The following is a 20716-nucleotide window of genomic DNA, read 5'->3' as shown; positions in this document are numbered from 1 at the left end:
AATCGCTATATATCGGCGTGTTCCATTATTTACTTAGAATACTAAAAATTTATAATATTTATAACGTAGATTATAGATTTTTAGTACTGGCAGTGAATTTCGGAACATAACCATTAATTTAAATAATTTTATAAATATTAGTAATATTACGAAGATTAGTACCATCAAATTCTAATATATTATATTTGTATACAATTCTCAAAAATATAACATTACATATAATATTGAAAAAATCGTCTATATTTACACACATCCTATAATAATGGGATTAACAAAAAAAAAGATGCCGATTTAAACTTTTAATCTCATTTTCTATTTGTTTTGTATTGAAAATATTTAGGAAAAAAATTCTTGAATTATTTTTTGAAAATAAAATAAATAAATGGAAATAGAAAGTAATTTCTGAAAAATATGCCGTATAAAATGTATAGATGCATTTACACGTATATGAAAACGCATTCCACATGTAACTATATAAATTGCAATCTTGATACTAAAGTCACTAATAATGCTATGACATAATTAATAGTATAAAAGGATGTCCTATTTGCATTGTTTTTATTAAAGTCTCTTGAATATATTCCAAATGTTATTAAATTGCTTATATTGTTATTTGAGATCATGTTAACGTGCACATGATCATCGTGAGCATGTTCATTAAATATCCAATTTTTGAGTGGAAGTAAATTTGGATTTAATGTAGAGGGCATAATTAAACTGTTTTTATAATCGTGGAATGTTGCCGCAATTTCAATATTGTTGAATACCATTTTCGATTGTTCCACGGAACCGCATGACGAAACAGAGTCATTCGAGCATTGAATTATGCCGCATGCACGTACACCAGCTTTAACGGTACCATAAAGACGAATACCATTAAAAACTACCAAACGATATTTTGTACTTGGATCTATTTTTACTACTTCTACTTTAAATTCGCAGCAGAAGCCATTCTGGCAGATTGATTTCTTGGTACTTTCTTCTAAGGCAAATGTTTCAAAGGCGTGAATATTGTCGTGTAACAATAATATTTTATCATTAACCATCATTGTGTTGACTTCCCGCTTTCGTAATTCATCGTGTATATGTTCCATTCCATTGTAATGGTCAGCTTTTTGTTCTTGATCTTCTGAATGATCGTGGTTTTTATTATATTTAGTTCTATGCTTTATTTTGGGTACTTCATATATCAATAATTTCTCGTGCGTAGTTATAGGCATTATTGCAATACCGACTCCTTTACGACCTGCATGAAATGTTATTTCAGATGTATATTTGAACAGTAGAAAACTTTCATTATAAACAATATTTAAAATATAAAATGTAATTTTACGCACCTAAGTAAATTCCACTACCAGCATTGCCAGAGCCAGGTCTGTTATAGCCCGAAGCTAAAAGGTTTACGTCTTCAGCAAAGGACCATCCTGCTTGCGTTTGTACACCTAGAATAATTAATAAGTACATATATTTTGATAAAGCTTTGAAAGGGATAAAATTCTGCTGCACTTTGTTTACCTGTTAAGAATGGTGCCTCAGAAAACCATGCTGTAGGAAATACAATGTCAGTAACTTGATGATCTCTTGTCAAATTTAACGCGGGTTCGCGGAATAAAATATCAAAACATATAAAAGTTCCAAATTTTACTCCAAAATCAGTATCAAAGCTCACTACTTCTGGCACTGCTGTTACATTAAACTGGTATTCTCCAAAAAGATTTGTTTTGCGATACCTATAAAATGTAATTAAATAATTTACATATAATATTGCAAAGTATATCTTGCAGTAATAATGATTAGTTAGAAAAGCTAGATACTTGGCAATAATTTTTCCTGTGCGATCGAATACAACGTTGCTATTGTAATAGAATACTTTATCTTTTGGGCAAGGTTCGACAGTGCAAGCTGCTTTTTCAGCAATATTGATTACCACATAAATTTCATTATTACTTGCAGCACATGATATTTTTCTCAGTGTCTGTAGATAAAAATATTTGTGTTAAATAATATGATTAAACATATTTAGTTTACTAAAAATGAGCAACTTCTCATCTCAGGAAGAAGATCTTAGTAATTTTCAAAATCAGTATTGAAAATTATAAATATGATTTCGTTATAAAATGTGGTTAATTGCAATCACAACTTAGACTCGTTGATACATTCATCGATACAATCGTAGAATTTTTTGCGAAATAAACACTATATTACATTTTTTCAAAATAAATTCTAGTTGTATCGATTGTAATCACAATTCTTTTTGAAAAAAATGCAATGTGTTATTTATTTCTCAAAAAATAAAAAAATGTACAATTTATATACTAAATACGTACCTCGCTGACTTCAACAGTATTTTGATTACAAGGTGTGTAATTGTCCGAGGCACTGGGAATAACTGTTGTCCAATCTCCCATTTCTTCTCTTATTGGTAAAGGAATTGTTGTCAAACCATCTTCAGGAAAAACAATTATATCAGCTTTCTAAAAATAATTTATATGCTTTATGTAATTTTCGTAACATATTAGTAAAAATACACTAATTCGTATACAACATAGTCCATGAAACACTAAAAATAAAATTTTCTTTTAAAGATACTTACATTACCAGCTGCTTCTGCAATAAGTCTGACATACGCATCAGAATTTACTTTCAAAGTTTCACTGCTGTTCGTTAAATATTTTGGAGGATACTCTGCTACAGCTGCTCTGTAAGTTGTTGTATTTGGTGTTGATCTCTGTAATAAAATATGGGTATGTAGAATAACTTATAAAATTTAAGAGTTATAAATTATAAATTATAGAGTAATTTATAAAATTTATGGCTCCATTTTCTCATAAACAAAATAATATCTTTATTATTATTGAAAATATACATTAGTAAATAGAGAAAAGTTGTTTTACCTGATGCGATAAATGTGCACTTATTACTAGTAGATAAACGATAATCCAGTGCTGATCCATACTTAACACTCTCAACTTCTGTTTCTGCTAGAAGAAAAATTTGATATATAGCTTATACAAATATAATTAATAAAAAAATATAATTTATATAAACAATATAATCTATGTACTCAAATGACCGTAAAGTATCTTACACATTCATATCAAGAAATGGTCTAATCAAAGGAATACTTAGTACTTAAATAATAATTTTTTAAGTAATTTTATATATGTTTTCTAGTTCTCAAAATGCATTGCATATTTATCTTGAAATGCAGCTCTAAGTAGAACCAGTAAAATAATATTAAATTGCTAATTAATATAATAATATTGATGCTAATAAGCATTTATTATGATTCCGTATCTCAATATTATATATAAAATCATATTTTATAAATGAGGTATAAAGAGACAAAAATTCTAAATTTTCCACAATTTTACAAACATAAAGCATTTTATTTTAAATTAAAAAATGAAATTTTTATTATAGAATCAATTTTTGTTTATATATATATTTTATAAAAAAAAAGAACGTTTTACAGTAAATTATATGAAATATTTCAGAATTATTTTATGAAAAGTTAACCTTTCTTTTCAAATGGAGAAGTAGTTTGAAACATTTTATTGAAAAAAACTAAGCTTTTAACAGACAGTTGCAACATGACAAATTTCTTATGTTAAAATATTCACACAATCTCTGTGAACGTTGTATTGCTTACTTAAATTTCTATTTAACTTAAAACATTTATGACTTTATTTATCTATGAAACATCACGAATATCTTCAATCTATAAACTTCAGAGCATTCCGTATCAACTTGTCATATTGAGTTAATTAATATTAATCGTGTTAAAAACAAAGTGCAATGCTGAAAGCTGTTTTTCATCACGCAGAAATAATAATATATCTTGAACTTTGAACAGTCGAGTTACAGGTCTCTGTTCTGTGGTTTCAGCTGTCTCAGCTGATCTGGAAATTCCGCGCAAGCGCAGTAACTTCAGTGTCAGTGAAGTATACTTACATCAAAAGAAAGAGTACCGCATAATAATCTTTTGTTAAATACTTTTTTAAGAATTTTTTTAAGGATTTTAAATAATTAAATAAATAAATTTTTAAATTTTTTTTTAAATTTTAAATAAATTAATAAGAAGATGATATAAAAAGTATATATACAACAAAAATCTTATTTTTCTTATGTGAAGTTGACACAGTTTGTAATGGTTTATATAATACAATTTTGAAGTAATACTTTATAACAATTTTTTTGTATATGACCTATTACGTTATTCGCCGTTGTCTTGCAATTATTGAACTGCGCAAATGCGAAAACTTGGAAAATATGATAAGAAAAACCTATTATACTAATTCTGTATTTTAATAAAATTTTGCATACACGTAGATGTAAGTAGATAAATTGAGAAATTTTTGGTTAATGTTAAAAAATGATTTGAAGGAGTAAAATCATTTCTCGTATATAGGTTTTTTTGCTTTTTCCGATTTGTTTGCGATGTATCAAAAATTTGAATAGATAAATAGATATTCCACACATACGAAAAACCTTATAAAGGAAAGTGAGAAACCTTATAAATTCTGCTAAAAATAATTAAAATAAAATTAATTCATTATTGATATGTTTATGATCGATAATGAATACACGTATATATTTTTGTAATTTTTTATTTTATAATTAAAACGTTTCAACATAAAAAATGTGTCTTTTAATATAAAAAAAATATTTTTTAATTGTTTTATACAACATTTAATACATTTTATAAAACATTTAAAAATATTTATTTGATGTTAAAGGACATATTTTTTTATGTGTTAAAATAAATGTTTCCATAACGTTAAATTATCCGATTTTTATTAAAATAAATATTTTATGTTTAAAATAAAAGGGATTTAACCCATTATTTTTAACGTTTTTAAAAATAATTTTCAAAATGTTTTATAAATATTTTTAAAACAATGTTTGCTTGGGAGGTTTACTAATTTTCTCTATTCTATCAGTATTTATTAGTTGCACGGTTTCTTGCTAGCTTTCACCTTACTCTATTTATTGGTTTTTAGTTTCGATAATGAGTGTTGACGTTTAAAGAAATTGAAGAAGTTGAGCACATCGAGCTCTTATTATCTGAACTGTCCGAATTGTTCATATAATAAGAGTCCAGCTATAAGTTTATTATGTTTGGAACTAAATACAATTATCATAGCAAAAGTTAACAAAAAAGTATTTTAAATAAACTTTCTAAACTTTAAAATAATTTTTTAAATAATTAGTGTGATGAATTTATATGAATATATGAATAATTGGAAATTTTGTAAATAATTTTATAGGCCGATTGAAATTAAACATTTTAGCAGTTACGTCGAATAGTGTGTTACGTTAAAAAATTTAATAAAAAATGACGCATTGTGGAACATTAATGTAGAACTTTAAAATTTACAAACGAAAAGAATTTTCAGGAATTAGCGAAAAATTATCTTTGCGTGATATTTTTGGCTATAATTACTGAAAACAGAGCTTTATATTTTTAACCCACTTTTATTCAAGATAAACTATAATACTTAACAGCGTTTTTATCGATAAAAGTAAGTTAAAAATATGGGCCAAAATTTTCTACGGACTTGGAATGGCGCGTGCTTATATATTCCATCACGATGGCTTAATTAGAAAATAATTAGCTGAAAAGAGTTACAAAGTAGTTAGTATATAACAGTATAAAAGTATCTTTTCCAAGCGACGTTTGTTAGCGTCTTTCAAAAAGCATTCACAGTTGCATAATACCTTCTTTCCTAATGTTCTATTTATAGAACGCACACCGATAAAGTTTGCGAAGGAATTAAGAAGCTAGAATTTATTCTAAGCACTGGTAACTAGATTAAAGCAAGTTCAGGTAATATCTGATACTAAAATATAAATTCGTTGAGAAAAATTGATGTAATTATCCGGAGTAAAATCACTTACATATATAACGGTAACAGCGCTACAGCTGTGACAAGTTTATCACGTGAGAAACGTAATGCTACTGACGCACATGAACATCTCGTTAGAAACTTCGAGTTCCCTTCTACGATCCTGTCAACGCGGATGCTGACTCGGTTTTTTTTCTACGAAGCGTTTCTAATAGGACATTCCGCGGCGATTGGATCGGATTTCCCCGCACATACTGCGCTGCATGTGTGTAACTGAATTTATTTTTCCTCTTGCAAAATTAATCTAGCGTAAATGCTAGATTAATTTTGCAAGGGGAAAAATAAAAGCTATATACTGGAGTGTTGAAAATGACTTGCGTCAGGCTTCGGGATAGAATTTTATTTTATAATGTAAATATAAAATGGGTACGTTTCTCATTTTGATTCAGATGAGTCAAAACTAGACTTAACTTTGTAAACTTTTTGGTAAACGAGAAGAGGTCGAGAACTTGTATTTATATTTGATATTTAAATTTTACTAAAAGGATAAGATAAAATAAAGTTGCTAATTAAGCTGTTTTAAATCATATTTAAAGAAACGACGTTTACAATGATCATTGTTGTTCTCACAAGAGAAAGCAAAATAGCATAAGTTTTATCAAATTGAAACATAGATCTAGTGCTCAACATTGTTGTTTCTTGAAATATTGCATTTAAACAATGAACATAAAAGCTGATTAAATTCAACATAGTTATTTTTCATTATAAATTTTGTTCGTTTTTTGTCTGCGATAAAAAACTAAGCATTAGAAAAAAAAATCTACATCGAATAATACTTTTTAGTATCTAGAAATATAGTATGTAAAATTGCAAATTTATTGGTAGAGTCATCAAAATACAACAGCGTCTACATTTCGAAACTATGACTTGAATATTAAGTGACGTTATTTTATAAAACTTTTTAAATAAAATTTAAATTACAAATAGGAAAAATCTTTAAAATGGAATAAAAAGGACTTCTCTTTTTTCGTTTTTCACATAAAATTCGCAAATGTTGGCTTCACCTAGATGTACATATCCGTTAACTGACCTTAGGATCTGTGCTCCAAAAGCGCAATCAACATTTCTCTCTTTAATTCGCTCACTTAAAAAGACAGAATGAGATATACAAAGCTATCTCTTTTTTTTCTAAACTGATAGTGGAACTTTTATTGGAAGGCTCAGTTTAGACGTTTATGCCGTGTATGTTTGATGTAAGCGTGTATTGCAATATAGATTGTGTTCCCATTATCACTGCAAAACATTTATAACATACACCATGTGCATTATAGATTTTCAACTCTAGCAATAAATTATTTAGGGCTGGGTAAAAAGTATTTAAAATACAAAGTACAATTTTTGTATTTTGAATATCAAATACTTTTTAGCAAGAATATCAAAAAGCAGATATTTTATGGTTTTTATTTTAAATTCTTTAATGGTTTCTTTTTATATTATATAACATATAAAATTATAAATAAAATTTATAGATTGTTTAAAGTCAATTAAAAAATTATATTAAAATTTGAAAGTCAAGATACACACATGTAAATATATGTTAGAAGACATACACACACACACACACACACACACACACGCGCGCGCGCGCGCGCGCATACATCAAAATACATAAAAATATAAACAGAAATGTATCTTAAAAATTAAATACATACCATAGATTATTTACAGAAAAATAAATCTATAAACTTATAAATAAAGAATTAGAGTAAAGAATTATAAATAAAAAATCGTATTTATGAGTTGCATGTATAATATAATTATATGAAAATAAGAAGATGATTGTTATCATATTATTATCTTAAAAATTTTTTTATACGTTTTGAAAAATTATAGAATACATTTTCAAGTTTTTATTTGTATAAAATTTAGTTTACAAACGATTGTATTAATAAATGTTATGTAAGACTTATAAATTTTTATTTATTTTTTTCTTTTTTCCATTATTGTTTACAAGATTACTGTTTTCAGAATAAAAACATACTTTTATAACGAAATTCTTCCGTTTTATTGTTTCAAATTTTTATTTAAATTTTTTGTGTATAAACAGCGATTGTACTTATCTAAGATAAGATAAGATAAAAATAAGATTCGACAAAAATACAATTCTTAGAAATATGAACAAAACTGTATATAAAACAATAGTGTTTTAGATTTCAAAATTAATATTACTTCACTTTGCTGATTAGTACGTATAAAAAGTGGATAATGATATATAAATTAATATTGTTTCTTTGTATCAGATTTTCAATTATGAAATAATCATGTTGTGTTATTAATCACGTTCTGTCTTTCTAAAGCAAAAAGACCGTATTGCGAGAAATGATTGATACTTTTTGAAATGATTGATAAATCAAGTTTTGTTTGTGTTTATTATATTTGTTAAATAAACTGTGTTTTATGGATTTCTTTTGTCATTTCATTCATATTAATTTAATTTAAAATAAAATTTAATTTAAAATAAAAATTTAGCTAATTATCAATATCATAATTGTTTTGTTATTTAAATTAACACAATTTTAAAAAAATTATGATACTCTAATTTAATATAAACAATTTTTAAATTAACTTTTATTTTAACTTAATTTATCTTTAACTTAACTTTAATTGAATTAATTTCTTATTTATGTAACAGTTAAGTAACTAAATTTATTTTACACGTCACTAACTTTAATTTAATTTAATTAAAAAATTATATTAACTCACCTAACTCTGATAAATATACAAATTATAATCTTCAAAATATCAAAGTTTTTAATAACATTAAATTGAAAATATATGGGCTAATAAGAATATAATCGCGGTTGTTGTTGCGCAAGTTTAAACCATTTATTTCTCTTCACACAATGTAGAACGTTTTGACTCCACTTCGAGTCTTCCTCAGCTACCAAAATTGCGTTATATATTTCCGTAAGCGAGCTGCTCCCCGCGCGCGGCTGTACAATCCACCGGTTTCAAAATTAAAGAGCATTGTTTCACTGGTTGACTATCCAGTAACATTCCCTTCAAAGGCGAAATAATGCGTTCACTATATTAATTAAGCACAAGGTGTAAATAAGCTTGATTTCATTGTTTCTTCACACTGTGGTGACTTGCCAGTACGGACGAATAAATTAGTCGGCAGATACAAGAGTCTGCCGACTAATTTATTCGTCCGCACTGGCAAGTCACCACAGTGTGAAGTCTGTCAGTCTAAGACCAACGATAAACAAAAATGTAGTTGTTATCTTTTGTGAGAAACATATGCTGTCATACATCAGACTTATGATACATAAAACAAAAACAGTTCAAAGTCGTTAATCTTGATAATATCATTATGTCATGTCGTTTACTAAAGAAAAACATTTTTTTTTCTAGCTGAAGATAACTCGAAATTGAGTCCAAACGTTCTATGTTTGTGAGAAAAAAATAAAATTTGTTACAATTACATTACGCATCAACAACCGTGGTTTACTCTTATTAACGCTTATAATTTTAATTTTTTTCATTATATATACATTTTAATTCTCATACAAAATCGTCTTATAGTATTTTGCAAATTGTATGACGTGGCATTGCGAATTAAATCACATTTCCTTATCTGTAATGTTTTCAGAAGTATAATAAAGTTTCAAAATATTTGAAAATATTTTTAAGGAGATATGATCGATGTAAATCTCAGCAAAATGTAAAGTATGTAAAATAACATTAATAAAACGTTTGTGATAATAAGGCTTTAAACATTGTAAACATATTATATATTCTTTTGTTGTTAAAAATATCGGTCACTCATAATAGATAGCTAATCTGTGATGTTTCATTATTTATGTATATCATCGCAAATTATCTATATCTGGAAACTTACAAGATCTTGGTTTTTAATTAATATCTTTCTAACAACTGTTTAAATCAATTATTTCATCAGTGTTGCAAAATCTTTTTTTAATTTAACAAAAATATTCTTTAATTTATAGAGGAAGGAAGAGAATAAAATATCTTTTTTTTTTTAAATTACTCACCATCAGTCAATATTAATATTGTGTCACATTTCTTATCATTAGTTCGTTAGACACAAGTTCTCTCAATTACCCTATATGTAGGAGTTCATTGAGTATAGAATCTTAGTAGAACATACGAAATTTATAATTTACTAAATAGAGAAAAAAAGACTTATTTGTGAAATAGCAGGCGTTGTGGACTATTAACAACTAATGTCATAAAAAGCACGTTTAATTATAAAAATTTACAAATTAATAATCCTTTGTAGTTTTTATACAATAGTAAATGCCACAAAACAAAATTTTATAAACATTTTATAAAATATAAACTTTATTTAAAAAAAAATGTTTTTTTAAATAATTTCTTTGCTCGTAATAAGCATTACGAAATGTTCATTATGTTATAAAGTTATGAGAGGTTGTACGTTTATGATGCGAATAGTTCATGATTGTCTCACGACCCCTCTCACAACATGATATAACTTTAAATGTCAAATTCATACACACATTATGGTACACATTAAATTCAATTGCATTATTTGCAAGTCACTTTCAAGACTTTCAAGCTAAAATTAAAAAATTAATTTTAAATAATTCTAAATGTACTTCTCATAATTACCTAGAGAATACACGAAAAACTCGCTGCTACATGCAGAATTGAAATTTAGATTTTATATTATAAAAATGCAATTCGTTTTGGAAAGTCGAGAAGTCCCAGATTCAATCTCTAACTGAAGTGTTATTTTTTGCAACAAATTCTTTACAATTTTTTAAGGAGGGAAAGGGTTTCCATGTTTAAATGCTTGTTAGCATCAGTTATTATTACATTAATTTTTAATTTAATATCGTGATATTACTAATATTCTTGTTTAACTTACAATTATGTTTTTAAACTGAAAAGTTATTTGGCGCGTAGTTTCGCGAACTTGAAAAGTTGCTGTCTGTTCTCATCGAGATCTGGTAGAAAACTATATTTGACACATGATACGTACATATTACTGTTCTATTACTATTACCTTGACCATATATATTACTGTTTAGTTCGCGATATAAAGTTAAACACACACTACTCAAATCTAATCATAGTTTTTTATTAGATCTCAACAAGAACAGACAGCAACAATTCACTTGACACATTATTAAATCAATACTTTTAACTTTTATCACCTTGACATATAACGTAGGATTATATATTAATTTGGTACGTTAAATTGATTGAAAAAAAATCAAGATTATATTATCAGTGAAAAATTTTTTCTTCTTATAAAAAAATTTTATCAATCGGACAATTGTCATATCACCACGGTTTCTTTTTAATTACTGAACCCTACCCATTCTCGCTACTGAACAATGACTAATTGTTGGAATTCTATATTTGATCATGTCAAAGAATTTTACCATTTTGACAACTCATTTGATGTTTTTGCGTTAATGAGAGATCTGTAATTTATTTCATATGTTCATGATTTTTTCAAACATGATTTATTAATACTAAATATTGTTAAAGACGATGATAAAGACTTTGCGTAGAGAAAGTTTGTTTTATATTTAAGAATGTTGTTCATTTTAGATTTAAGAATGTCGCTGGAATAAAGAATTATTATAACATCTGATAATTATTATTCGCTCGTATAAAGTCGTTTTATTGTTTTTTTAAAATTGGTACTTTTTTTCAAAGTAAACGTCGTCAAAAATGTTTTGGATAAAAGTTAAATGACTTGAAGAGTACTTTATGAGAATGACAAGAAAATTAAACAAAATTTTTGTTTAAAAATAAAAAAAACTTTTCAGAGCTATCAAAAATTCTTTAAAAGGAATCCCAGTATTATTTTTTTAAGGTTCATTTTCAACAAATACTAACTGTTGCAAGATTCAAAGGTATATTAGTAAACCACGACGTCGCATCTAAAAAGATTAAAATATTATCTTCACTAATAATTATTCCCGAAGTTGCTATCCATAATTCTCGGCTGGTAAAATTTATCCGTTTTTAAATTATTGTGTTCAACTATAATAAAATTATTTTTCATTAACTACTTGTCGAGTTATAAAGCTTAAAAGTATCAATATAACGCAACTTTCAAGTTTTATAACTCGGAAAGTACGTAATACAAGATAACTTCATAATAGTGTTTTGAAAAGCTCTTGACATCAGTTATTAGATTTTGAAATAGAAAATAGGGCGTTCCATTTAAAAAATCAATATGATCTCAATCTAACTTTTTGATGATGCACTCAAGGCAAACTGATAGGATTAGCAGATAGATTCTTTGAACAAAAAATATATTTATTCGTTCGGCTTGAGCAAAACGTTTTTCTCCAGAATAATTATTCTGCAAAATATTAACTGTAATATTGCACAAAAAAATATATTTCATATGTATTTAATTCTAAAAATATACTTTGAAAACTCCTGCACAAATTGCAATATTATATACATGCATGTTATTATTGTTATATACAGGGTTACCCAGAGCATCCTGAGTCGGCATGTATGGTATTCCTTATGAAAATGTGAATAGAGAATGTCAATAGCAATCGTGTTGCCAATAGTTTTTAAATGATGAGCCTTTGAAACTGTTCAACCACAGGCCGTGATGATCGTACCGTCAAGTGCGGTGCAACTAATGGCCAGCCAGACGATTTGACGAATAAAATAAAAACAATAACAAATATGGTCGCATGAATAAGATATAGTTGAATGAACCGTATATGTATATTAGTGACAGGGTTTTGTGTTTAATTGAATCAAACTCCGTTTTATTACTATTCATATAACAGCATTTTTTTTTAATTATATGTATAAATTTCAATCTTGATAACAGGAAAATCACTAATTCTGTATGGTATTAAAGGGTGGCCTATTTTTAATGTCTTCCTTAAAGTTTCTCGACATTATTCCAAATGTTACTAAATTGTTTATATTGTTATTTTGGATAGTCATGTTAACGTGTAAATCATCGTTGTGAGCATGTTCATTAAATACCCAATTTTTAAGCGGAAGTATATCTGAATTTAATGTAGACGGCATAATCAAATTGTTTTTATAGTCGTGGAATGTTGCTGCGATTTCAATATGGCTGAATACCGTTTCCGATCGATTCGCGGAAAAGTGTGACGAGATAACGTCAGTCCCACATTGAGTTAAGCCGCATGCACGTGCACCACCATCAACATCAGGTGTAAAAGGATGAGATCCACTACAAACTATCAAACAATATTTTGTCTTTGGGTCTATATTCGCAACTTCTACTTTAAAATCGCAGCAGAAATCATTCTGGCAGACAGTTTCCGTGGTATTTCCTTCCAAGGCAATCGATTTAAAGTAGCTAAAATTATTCGTCAGCAGGAAGATTTTATCCTCAAGTGTCGTTGTATCGTCATCGTTTTCTCGCTTCTTTCGTAATTTACTGTTTGCATCTTCTTGATCTTCTGAAGGATCGTGGTGGCTAGTTCGTGTTATTTTAGGTACTTCATATATCAATAATTCCTCGTGCGTAGTTGTAGGCATTATTGAAGTTCCGATTCCATTACGACCTGCATGAAATGTTGTTTTGTACACATATTGCACAGTAGAAGATTTCAGTTATGAGTATACAGAAAAAAATTAATATCAAATTAACAATTTATTGTTTCATATATAAGCAAGAATATAAAATTTTCTTGTAAGATTTTGTAATCTTAAATATACATAATTTGTTTACATGGAGTAAATTTTTCTCTTCATGTAAGCAAATTATGTCTGTTTAAGATTATAAATTTTTCCAAAAAGATTTTATATTTTTGCTTATATATGAAACAATGAATTGTTGATTTAATACTAAATTTTTTTCTGTGTAAAAGAGAAGAAGATATTATGGCTATTGTTGACAATATGGCTACGCTCATTATCTCTGTTATCATGTATTTTAACAGTTCTTTATGGAGTTATTCGTTTAGTAGCCCGCCGTAACGCCCGTTTAGTAACGCTAATATACCAATACAAAGTGACTGACAATTGTTATAAGGCAATTTTACTTTTGAGCATTTCTAAACTCTTTCAAGGTACACTTTTAACCTTTAATTACATACACTTTCTCATTATTCTTAAACTTGAGTGTATTATCACACAAAGGTGCATACACTCGAGTGTTTCTTTGTTATTTAACTTTTTATTTGGCCGTATACATTTCAAGTTATTTAAAGTTAAAACAATAACGTGGAATTTTGTTAATACGGTTATTTAAGCAAACTTTTTATATCGAAATATTTCTTCGATATATCGATTATCATTCTAAAGGGTGTTTAGAAAAATTAGAGACATTGTTTTATGCTTGTTGTCTACTATATGTTAAACAGAGATACAAGAATATTTCTAATAAAATTTCTGATAGTATTTCTAAAGTTTTTGAATGCAGAAAAATTCTAAATCAAGAAAATTCTAAACAACGGAAAATTAAAAATATATAATTTTGTAACTAGATACTGTGTTTCTTTTAAATTAAACTAATATTTTAAAATTATTTTTATGGATAGTCATATTACAACCACTTTTTTTCTTCCATTGCTAATGCAGTGCATTAGATATATTTTTATAAATTTAATCCTAAATAATAAATATTTCATTACTTTGAGTGTAAAATCTGTCAAATAACCCTCTGACAAATATAATCGTTCATGTTTTAATAGAAAATATCAGTTATAAACAAAGTTATACAATAAAATAAAAATGACTGCCATATTACTATCTCTCCTCTAATATTTCAAATAAAAAAACATAACTTTACGCACCCAAGTAAATTCCACTACCACCCATACTATATCTAGGTTTATTAAAGTTTGAAGCTAAAAGGTTTACGTCTTCAGCAAAGGACCATCCTGCTTGCGTTTGTACAGCTGGAATAATTAATAGGTACATATATTTTGATGAAACTTTGGAAAAGTAGAAAAAATTCTGTTACATTTTGTTTACCTGTTAAGAATGGTAGTGTAGAAAACCATGCTGTAGGATATACAATGTCAGTAACTTGAAGATCTCTTGTTAAATTTAACGCAGGTTCGTTAAATAATATGTCAAAACATATAAAAGTTCCAAATTTCACTCCAAAATCAGTATCAAAGGTCACCACTTCTGGTACTACTTTTACATTAAATTGGTATTCCCCAAAAAGATTTGTTTTACGATATCTATAAAATGTAATTAAATAATTCACATATAATATTGTGAAGTATATCTTGCAACAATAATTATTGTTTAGAAAAATTAGATACCTGGCAATAATTTTTCCTGTGCGATCGAATACAACGTTGCTATTGTAATAGAACACTTTATCATTTGGGCAAGGTTCGGCAATGCAAGCTTCTTTCTCAGCAATATTGAGTACTACATAGATTTCATTATTTCTTGCAGCACATGATATTTTCTTCAATGTCTATGGAAAAAATTTCTATTAGATGATATGATTAAGCACATTTTGTTGCCAAGGTTTAGCAACTGGAGAGGATCATAGTAATTTTAAAATCAGTATTAAAAATTGCAATTAAATATGATTGTATTATAAAATGTGGTTAGCTGCAGTCATAAATGCCTTAGACTTGTCGATACAACCGTACAACTCTTTATATTCTGAGAAATAAAGAATAAATGAATAATAAAGGAGTATTAAATCTTTTAAAAGGATTTCGTGTTTTATTGTTTGTAAAACAAATTTAATGTGTTATTTATTTTGCAGAATATAAAAGAATTGTGTGACTTATACATTAAAATCCATGTATAGGTGTGTATTTAGTGATTAAATACATACCTCGCTGACTTCCATAGTATCTTGAGTACAAGGTGTATAGTTGTCCGACGCACTGGGAATAATAGTAGTCCAATTTTCCATTTCTGCTCTTTCCGGAAAAGTAAACGTTGTCAAGCCATCTTCAGGCATAACGATTATATCCGCATTCTAAAAATAATTGACTGTAGATAACTTTTGTAATATAGAACACGTTAGCAAAATTCGCTAATTCTTATACAAGATAGTCTGTGACGCTTATTGACTAAACTATTTCCTTTTAAAGATACTTGCATCACTTGCTGCTGCTGTAATAATTCTGACATACGCATCGGAATTTACTTTCAAAGTTTCGGTGCCGTTTGTGAAATATTGTGGAGGATACTCTACTACAGCTGCTTTGTAAGTTGAATCGCTTGGTATTGATCTCTGTAATAAAATATAGATATGTGGGTATAAAAAATAGATCTCTCTATAAAAAAATGATATTTTTATTATTGTTAAAAATATATATCATTAAATGAAGAAAAGTTACTTTACCTGATGCGATAGATGTACACATACTACTAATAGATAAACAATAATCCAGTGTTGATCCATATTTGACAAACTCATCCTGTTTCCATCGGAAAAAAACTTGATTTTTTATTTTATAGTTATTTTATAGCAAACAATAAAAAAAGTAACTTATACATAATTAATTACACGAACTCAACAATTTTAGAAGCATGAATGTAAGTTCTTATTAAATGGATAAAGTTTTTATTATAGAATCTATTGAATTGTTAAAACATGAAACATGAAAACTTACGTGTTTGAAAGAGAAAATGGACGTTATAGCAAAGCGCTGAGTTAAGAATAACAAAATAAATGAGATGAAGAGAGAAAATATAAGTACCATCCCCTCCACACAGAAACTCATGATTATCTCTAAACAGGAGTATTTAAATGATGTACGTAACATATCTGAGTAAAAAGGCTAAAACATTTCTGTATTGTTTTGCGAATTCAAGCTTAATTTTTGTTTTTTTATAAATAAAATTTTTAGAAATAAAATGTTTATTACGTTGACAATCAAATCTTACTGTTAAAATTAAAAGAAAATACAAAAAATTATTAAATTATAAAAATTGTAAAGCTGTGTATAAAATTTGAGCACATTTATCTGATTGGTTAAAACTATTTTTTTGTTTATACATTGATTTTTATATAAAGCTGTCTTGTAATATTTATTATAAATTTTATGAAATAGTAATATTGCGAACTAAATCATATTTCATTATCTGTAATATTTTTAGAAGTGTCATAAAGTTTCTAAGCATTTGAAAATATTTTTAAAGAGATATGATCGATGCAGATCTCAGTAAAATGTGAACTACGTAAAATAAAATTAATGACATACAAATCTAAACAAGAAAGCATTCCACGATCGTAGCTGGATCTTGGTGCTTTACTCGTGTGATTTTATATACTTTTTCACATTCAACACAGATTGCGCGCCTTTACTTTTGGTCATAACACACTTATAATCGAATAAGAGTCAGTAATATCACATTTATTAAATTAAAATTAATTTAATAATACCTGATGCTACTAGCACTTAAATATTAACCCCTTCTCCCTAAAAACTCGATTATTGCGAGAAATATCAACACAGCCTCAGTAGTCGAGTTGGCTAAGACACCCGTATCGAAGATTCAGGAGGTCCCAGGTTCGAACTCTGGCTGAGATGATATTTTTCGCAATAAATTTTTTAGAGTTTTTTCAGGAGGAAAGAGAATTAATATTTAGATGCCAGTAGCATCGTGTATTATTAAATTAATTTTAATGTAATAAATGTGATATTACTGACTCTTATTTGATTATAATTGTGTTATAACCGAAAGTAACGGCATGCAGTCGTGTTGCATCTGTGTTGAATCTGAGAAAGTACATAAAATCACACGAGTAAATATAAAGCACAAAGATCCAGCTATAATACGACCGTGGAAGGCCTTCACGTTTATAGATTTATGTGTTACATTAAACGGTCGAATATTTTTCTACTTAAAATAATGACATGTTTTTGATAATCGTTAATAAGATTTTAATCATTGTTTATATATATTCTTTTGCCGTTAAAAATATCCGCGATTATTTATACAGCAATCTGTAATGTTTCATTACTTATTATATATCACCGCAAATTTTATCTATTCCTGGAATCTTACAAGATTTTAGTTTTTAATTAATATCTTTGTAATAATTTAAAAACGTTTTTTTAACAATGTTGCCAAATCAGGTTATATCTTTTTAGTTTCTCAAAAATATTCTTTAATTTATAAGCATAGAGAAAGGAAGAGGATGGTAGCACACCATTCTGTTTTTCAAAATTATTCACAGTCAATAAATATTAATATTGCGATAAAATTTTTATCAACAGTTTGTTAGCCATAAACAATGTTCTTTCAATGACCTTATATGTAGAAGTTTATCGGATATATAATCTTACTAGAACAAATGTAATTTACAATTTACTAAACAGGAAAAATGGATGTATTTGTAATGTAGCAGAGTGTCATGGAATATTAATAACTAACGTCATAGAAAACAGATTAAAAAAATTTTATAGTTTTTCGTAGATTTTACACATTAATTAGTGCCACGGAGTAAAATTTGATAAATATTTTATAAAACATATTTTATTTAAAAAATATTTTCCTAAAAATAATTTCCTTGTTTCTAATAAACATTATGCAATGTTCATTCTAATGTTGTAAAGTTGTGAGAGTGGTCGTACGTTTACGATGCAAATGGTTCACAATTATCTTGTGTGACGTTATGTAACGATAAAGGTTGTGACCCCTGTCATTCCATAATATATTTTTAGATATCGAATTCATACACATTAAGTTCAATTGCAATATTTGCCATTCACTTTCAAGACTTTGAAGCTAAAGTTAAAAAACTAATTTCAAATAATTTTTAACATACTTCTCAAAATTACATAGAGAGTACACAAAAAAAGTCGCTGCTACTGGCAGAACTGAAATTTAGCTTTTATATTATAGAAACGCAATTCTCGTTTTGTAAAGTCACAGGTTCGACCTCTAGCTGATGTCTTATTTTTTGCAACAAATTCTTTACAATTGTTTAAAGGGGGAAAGTGTGTCCACATTTAGATGCTTGTTAGCATCAGTTATTATTAAATTAATTTATAATTAATATTGCAATATTACTAATGTTCTTGTTCAACTTACAATTGTGTTTTTAGACTGAAAAGTTATTTGGCGCGTAGTTTAGTGAACTTGAAAAGTTACTGTCTGTTCTTGTCGAGATGTATAGAGAATTACGGTTGATACTTGATACATACATATTACTGTTCTATTATTATTATCTTCATCCATACATATTACTGTTTAGTTTGCTATATAATGTTTAAACACATATTACTGAAATCTAACGATAATTTTTTTATTAGATCTCAACAAGAACAGACGGCAACAATTCACTTGACATATTATTAAATCAATATTTTTAACTTTTATTACCTTGATATATAAAGTAGGATTATATATTACTTTGGCACGTAAATTGATTAGAAAAAAATCAGGATTATATTATTAGTGAGAAATTCTTTTCTCATATAAAAATATTTTATCAATCGGACAATTATCATATCACTATGATTTCTTTTTAATTACTAAAGTCTACCCATTCTCGCTACTGAACGATGAATAGATGTCGGAATTCTATATTTCACCATATTGAATAATTTTACCATTTTGGCGACTCGCTTTATGTTTCTGCGTTAACGAGAGATTTATAGTTTATTTCAGATATTCGTGAGTTTTGTCAAAAGGTTTACTAATGGTTTACTAATACTAAATATTATTAAAGATGATGATGAAGACTCTGTATAGTAAAAGTTTGTTTTATATTTAGGAATGCCGTTTATTTTAGATTTAAGAATGTCGCTAAAATAAAGGATTATTATAACATCTGAAAATTATTATTCTCCTGCATAAAGTCGTTTTATTGTTTTTTTAAATTGGTATTTTTTTGAAGCGAATGTCGTCGAAACTATAAAAGATAGAAAAAATGTTTCTATACGCATTAACAGCGGTTAACTCACATTAACCCTTCCTCTTTAATTATTAGAAAAAAATGTTTTAGATAAAAGTTAAATGGCTTGAAGAGTATTTTATAACAGTAACAAAAAAGTTAAACAAAATTTTTGTTTAAAAATAAAAAAAAAATTTTTTTAGATCTATCAAAAATTCTTTAAAAGAAAAAACAGTATTAATTTTTTTTAAGGACAATTTTCAGCAAATATTAATTATTGCATGATTCAAAGGCATTAGTAAAGAACAATGTCGCATCTAGAAAGATTAAAATATTATCCTTACTAATATTTATTCCCGAAGTTACTATTCATAATTCTCGGCTCGTAAAATTTATCAGTTCTCAAATTATTGTGTTTAACTACAATAAAATTATTTTTTATTAAGTACTTTTCAAATTATGAAGCTTAAAAGTGTATATAATGCAACTTTCAAGTTTCGTAACTCAGAGAGTACGCAATAACTTTATGATAGTGTTTTGAAAAGCTTTAGACATCAGTTATTAGATTTTGGAATAGAAAATAAGACGTTTCATTAAAAAAAAAAAAAACCGATATGACATAAACCTGACTTTTTGACGACGTCACTCAAGTCAAACTGATAAGATTAGTAGATAGAACGAAAAATATATTTATTCGTTCGTCTTGAGCAAAATGTTTTTCTCCAGAATAATTATTCTGCAAAATGTTAACTGTAATATTGCATGAAAAATATATTTCGTATGTATTTAATTCTGGAAATATACTTTGAAATCTCTTGCACAAATTGCGACATCGTATATGCATGTTATTATTGTTATATACAAGATTACCCAGATCACCTGGAGGAGTCGGCATGTATGGTAGTCCTTATGAAAATGTGAATACAGAATGTCAATAGCAACCATGTTGCCAATAGTTTTTAAATGATGAGTCTTTGAAACTGTTCAACCACAGGCCGTCATGATCGTACCGTCAAATGCGGTGCAACCA

At 27.2% G+C, this 20716-nt stretch overlaps 2 protein-coding genes across 6 annotated transcripts; both read right to left on the bottom strand.

Moving 5' to 3' along the window:
• Positions 1–155: 155 nt before the first annotated feature.
• On the bottom strand, positions 156–6048 carry LOC105199812 (vanin-like protein 1). 5 transcript variants are annotated; one of them, XM_011167075.3, is made up of 8 exons: positions 5902–6048; positions 2895–2981; positions 2594–2728; positions 2328–2474; positions 1815–1975; positions 1516–1730; positions 1338–1442; positions 156–1246 (listed from the first exon to the last, which is right to left on the bottom strand). In XM_011167075.3, the coding sequence occupies exons 2-8, from the start codon at positions 2952–2954 to the stop codon at positions 471–473; spliced, it is 1599 nt and encodes a 532-aa protein (XP_011165377.1). In that variant the 5' UTR covers positions 2955–2981; positions 5902–6048; the 3' UTR covers positions 156–470. The 5 variants fall into 5 exon arrangements, with proteins under 5 accessions (XP_011165377.1, XP_011165378.1, XP_011165381.1 ...); XM_011167076.3 differs by having other exon boundaries at positions 2895–2978; positions 5902–6024; XM_011167079.3 differs by lacking the exon at positions 5902–6048 and adding an exon at positions 3653–3917.
• Positions 6049–12629: 6581 nt separating this feature from the next.
• LOC105199811 (vanin-like protein 1) lies at positions 12630–16540 on the bottom strand. Its single transcript, XM_011167074.3, has 8 exons — positions 16454–16540; positions 16183–16258; positions 15937–16071; positions 15667–15813; positions 15134–15294; positions 14835–15049; positions 14654–14758; positions 12630–13420 (listed from the first exon to the last, which is right to left on the bottom strand). Exons 2-8 carry the CDS (start codon positions 16255–16257, stop codon positions 12717–12719), a joined length of 1542 nt encoding a protein of 513 aa, XP_011165376.2. The 5' UTR covers position 16258; positions 16454–16540; the 3' UTR covers positions 12630–12716.
• Between the last annotated feature and the right edge of the window lie 4176 nt (positions 16541–20716).

The sequence above is a fragment of the Solenopsis invicta genome, chromosome 7, assembly GCF_016802725.1.
Source record: "Solenopsis invicta isolate M01_SB chromosome 7, UNIL_Sinv_3.0, whole genome shotgun sequence".
Classification (NCBI taxonomy): domain Eukaryota; kingdom Metazoa; phylum Arthropoda; class Insecta; order Hymenoptera; family Formicidae; genus Solenopsis; species Solenopsis invicta.
Note: the sequence above shows the minus strand (reverse complement) of the source record. Positions and strands in the feature narration are given on the sequence as shown.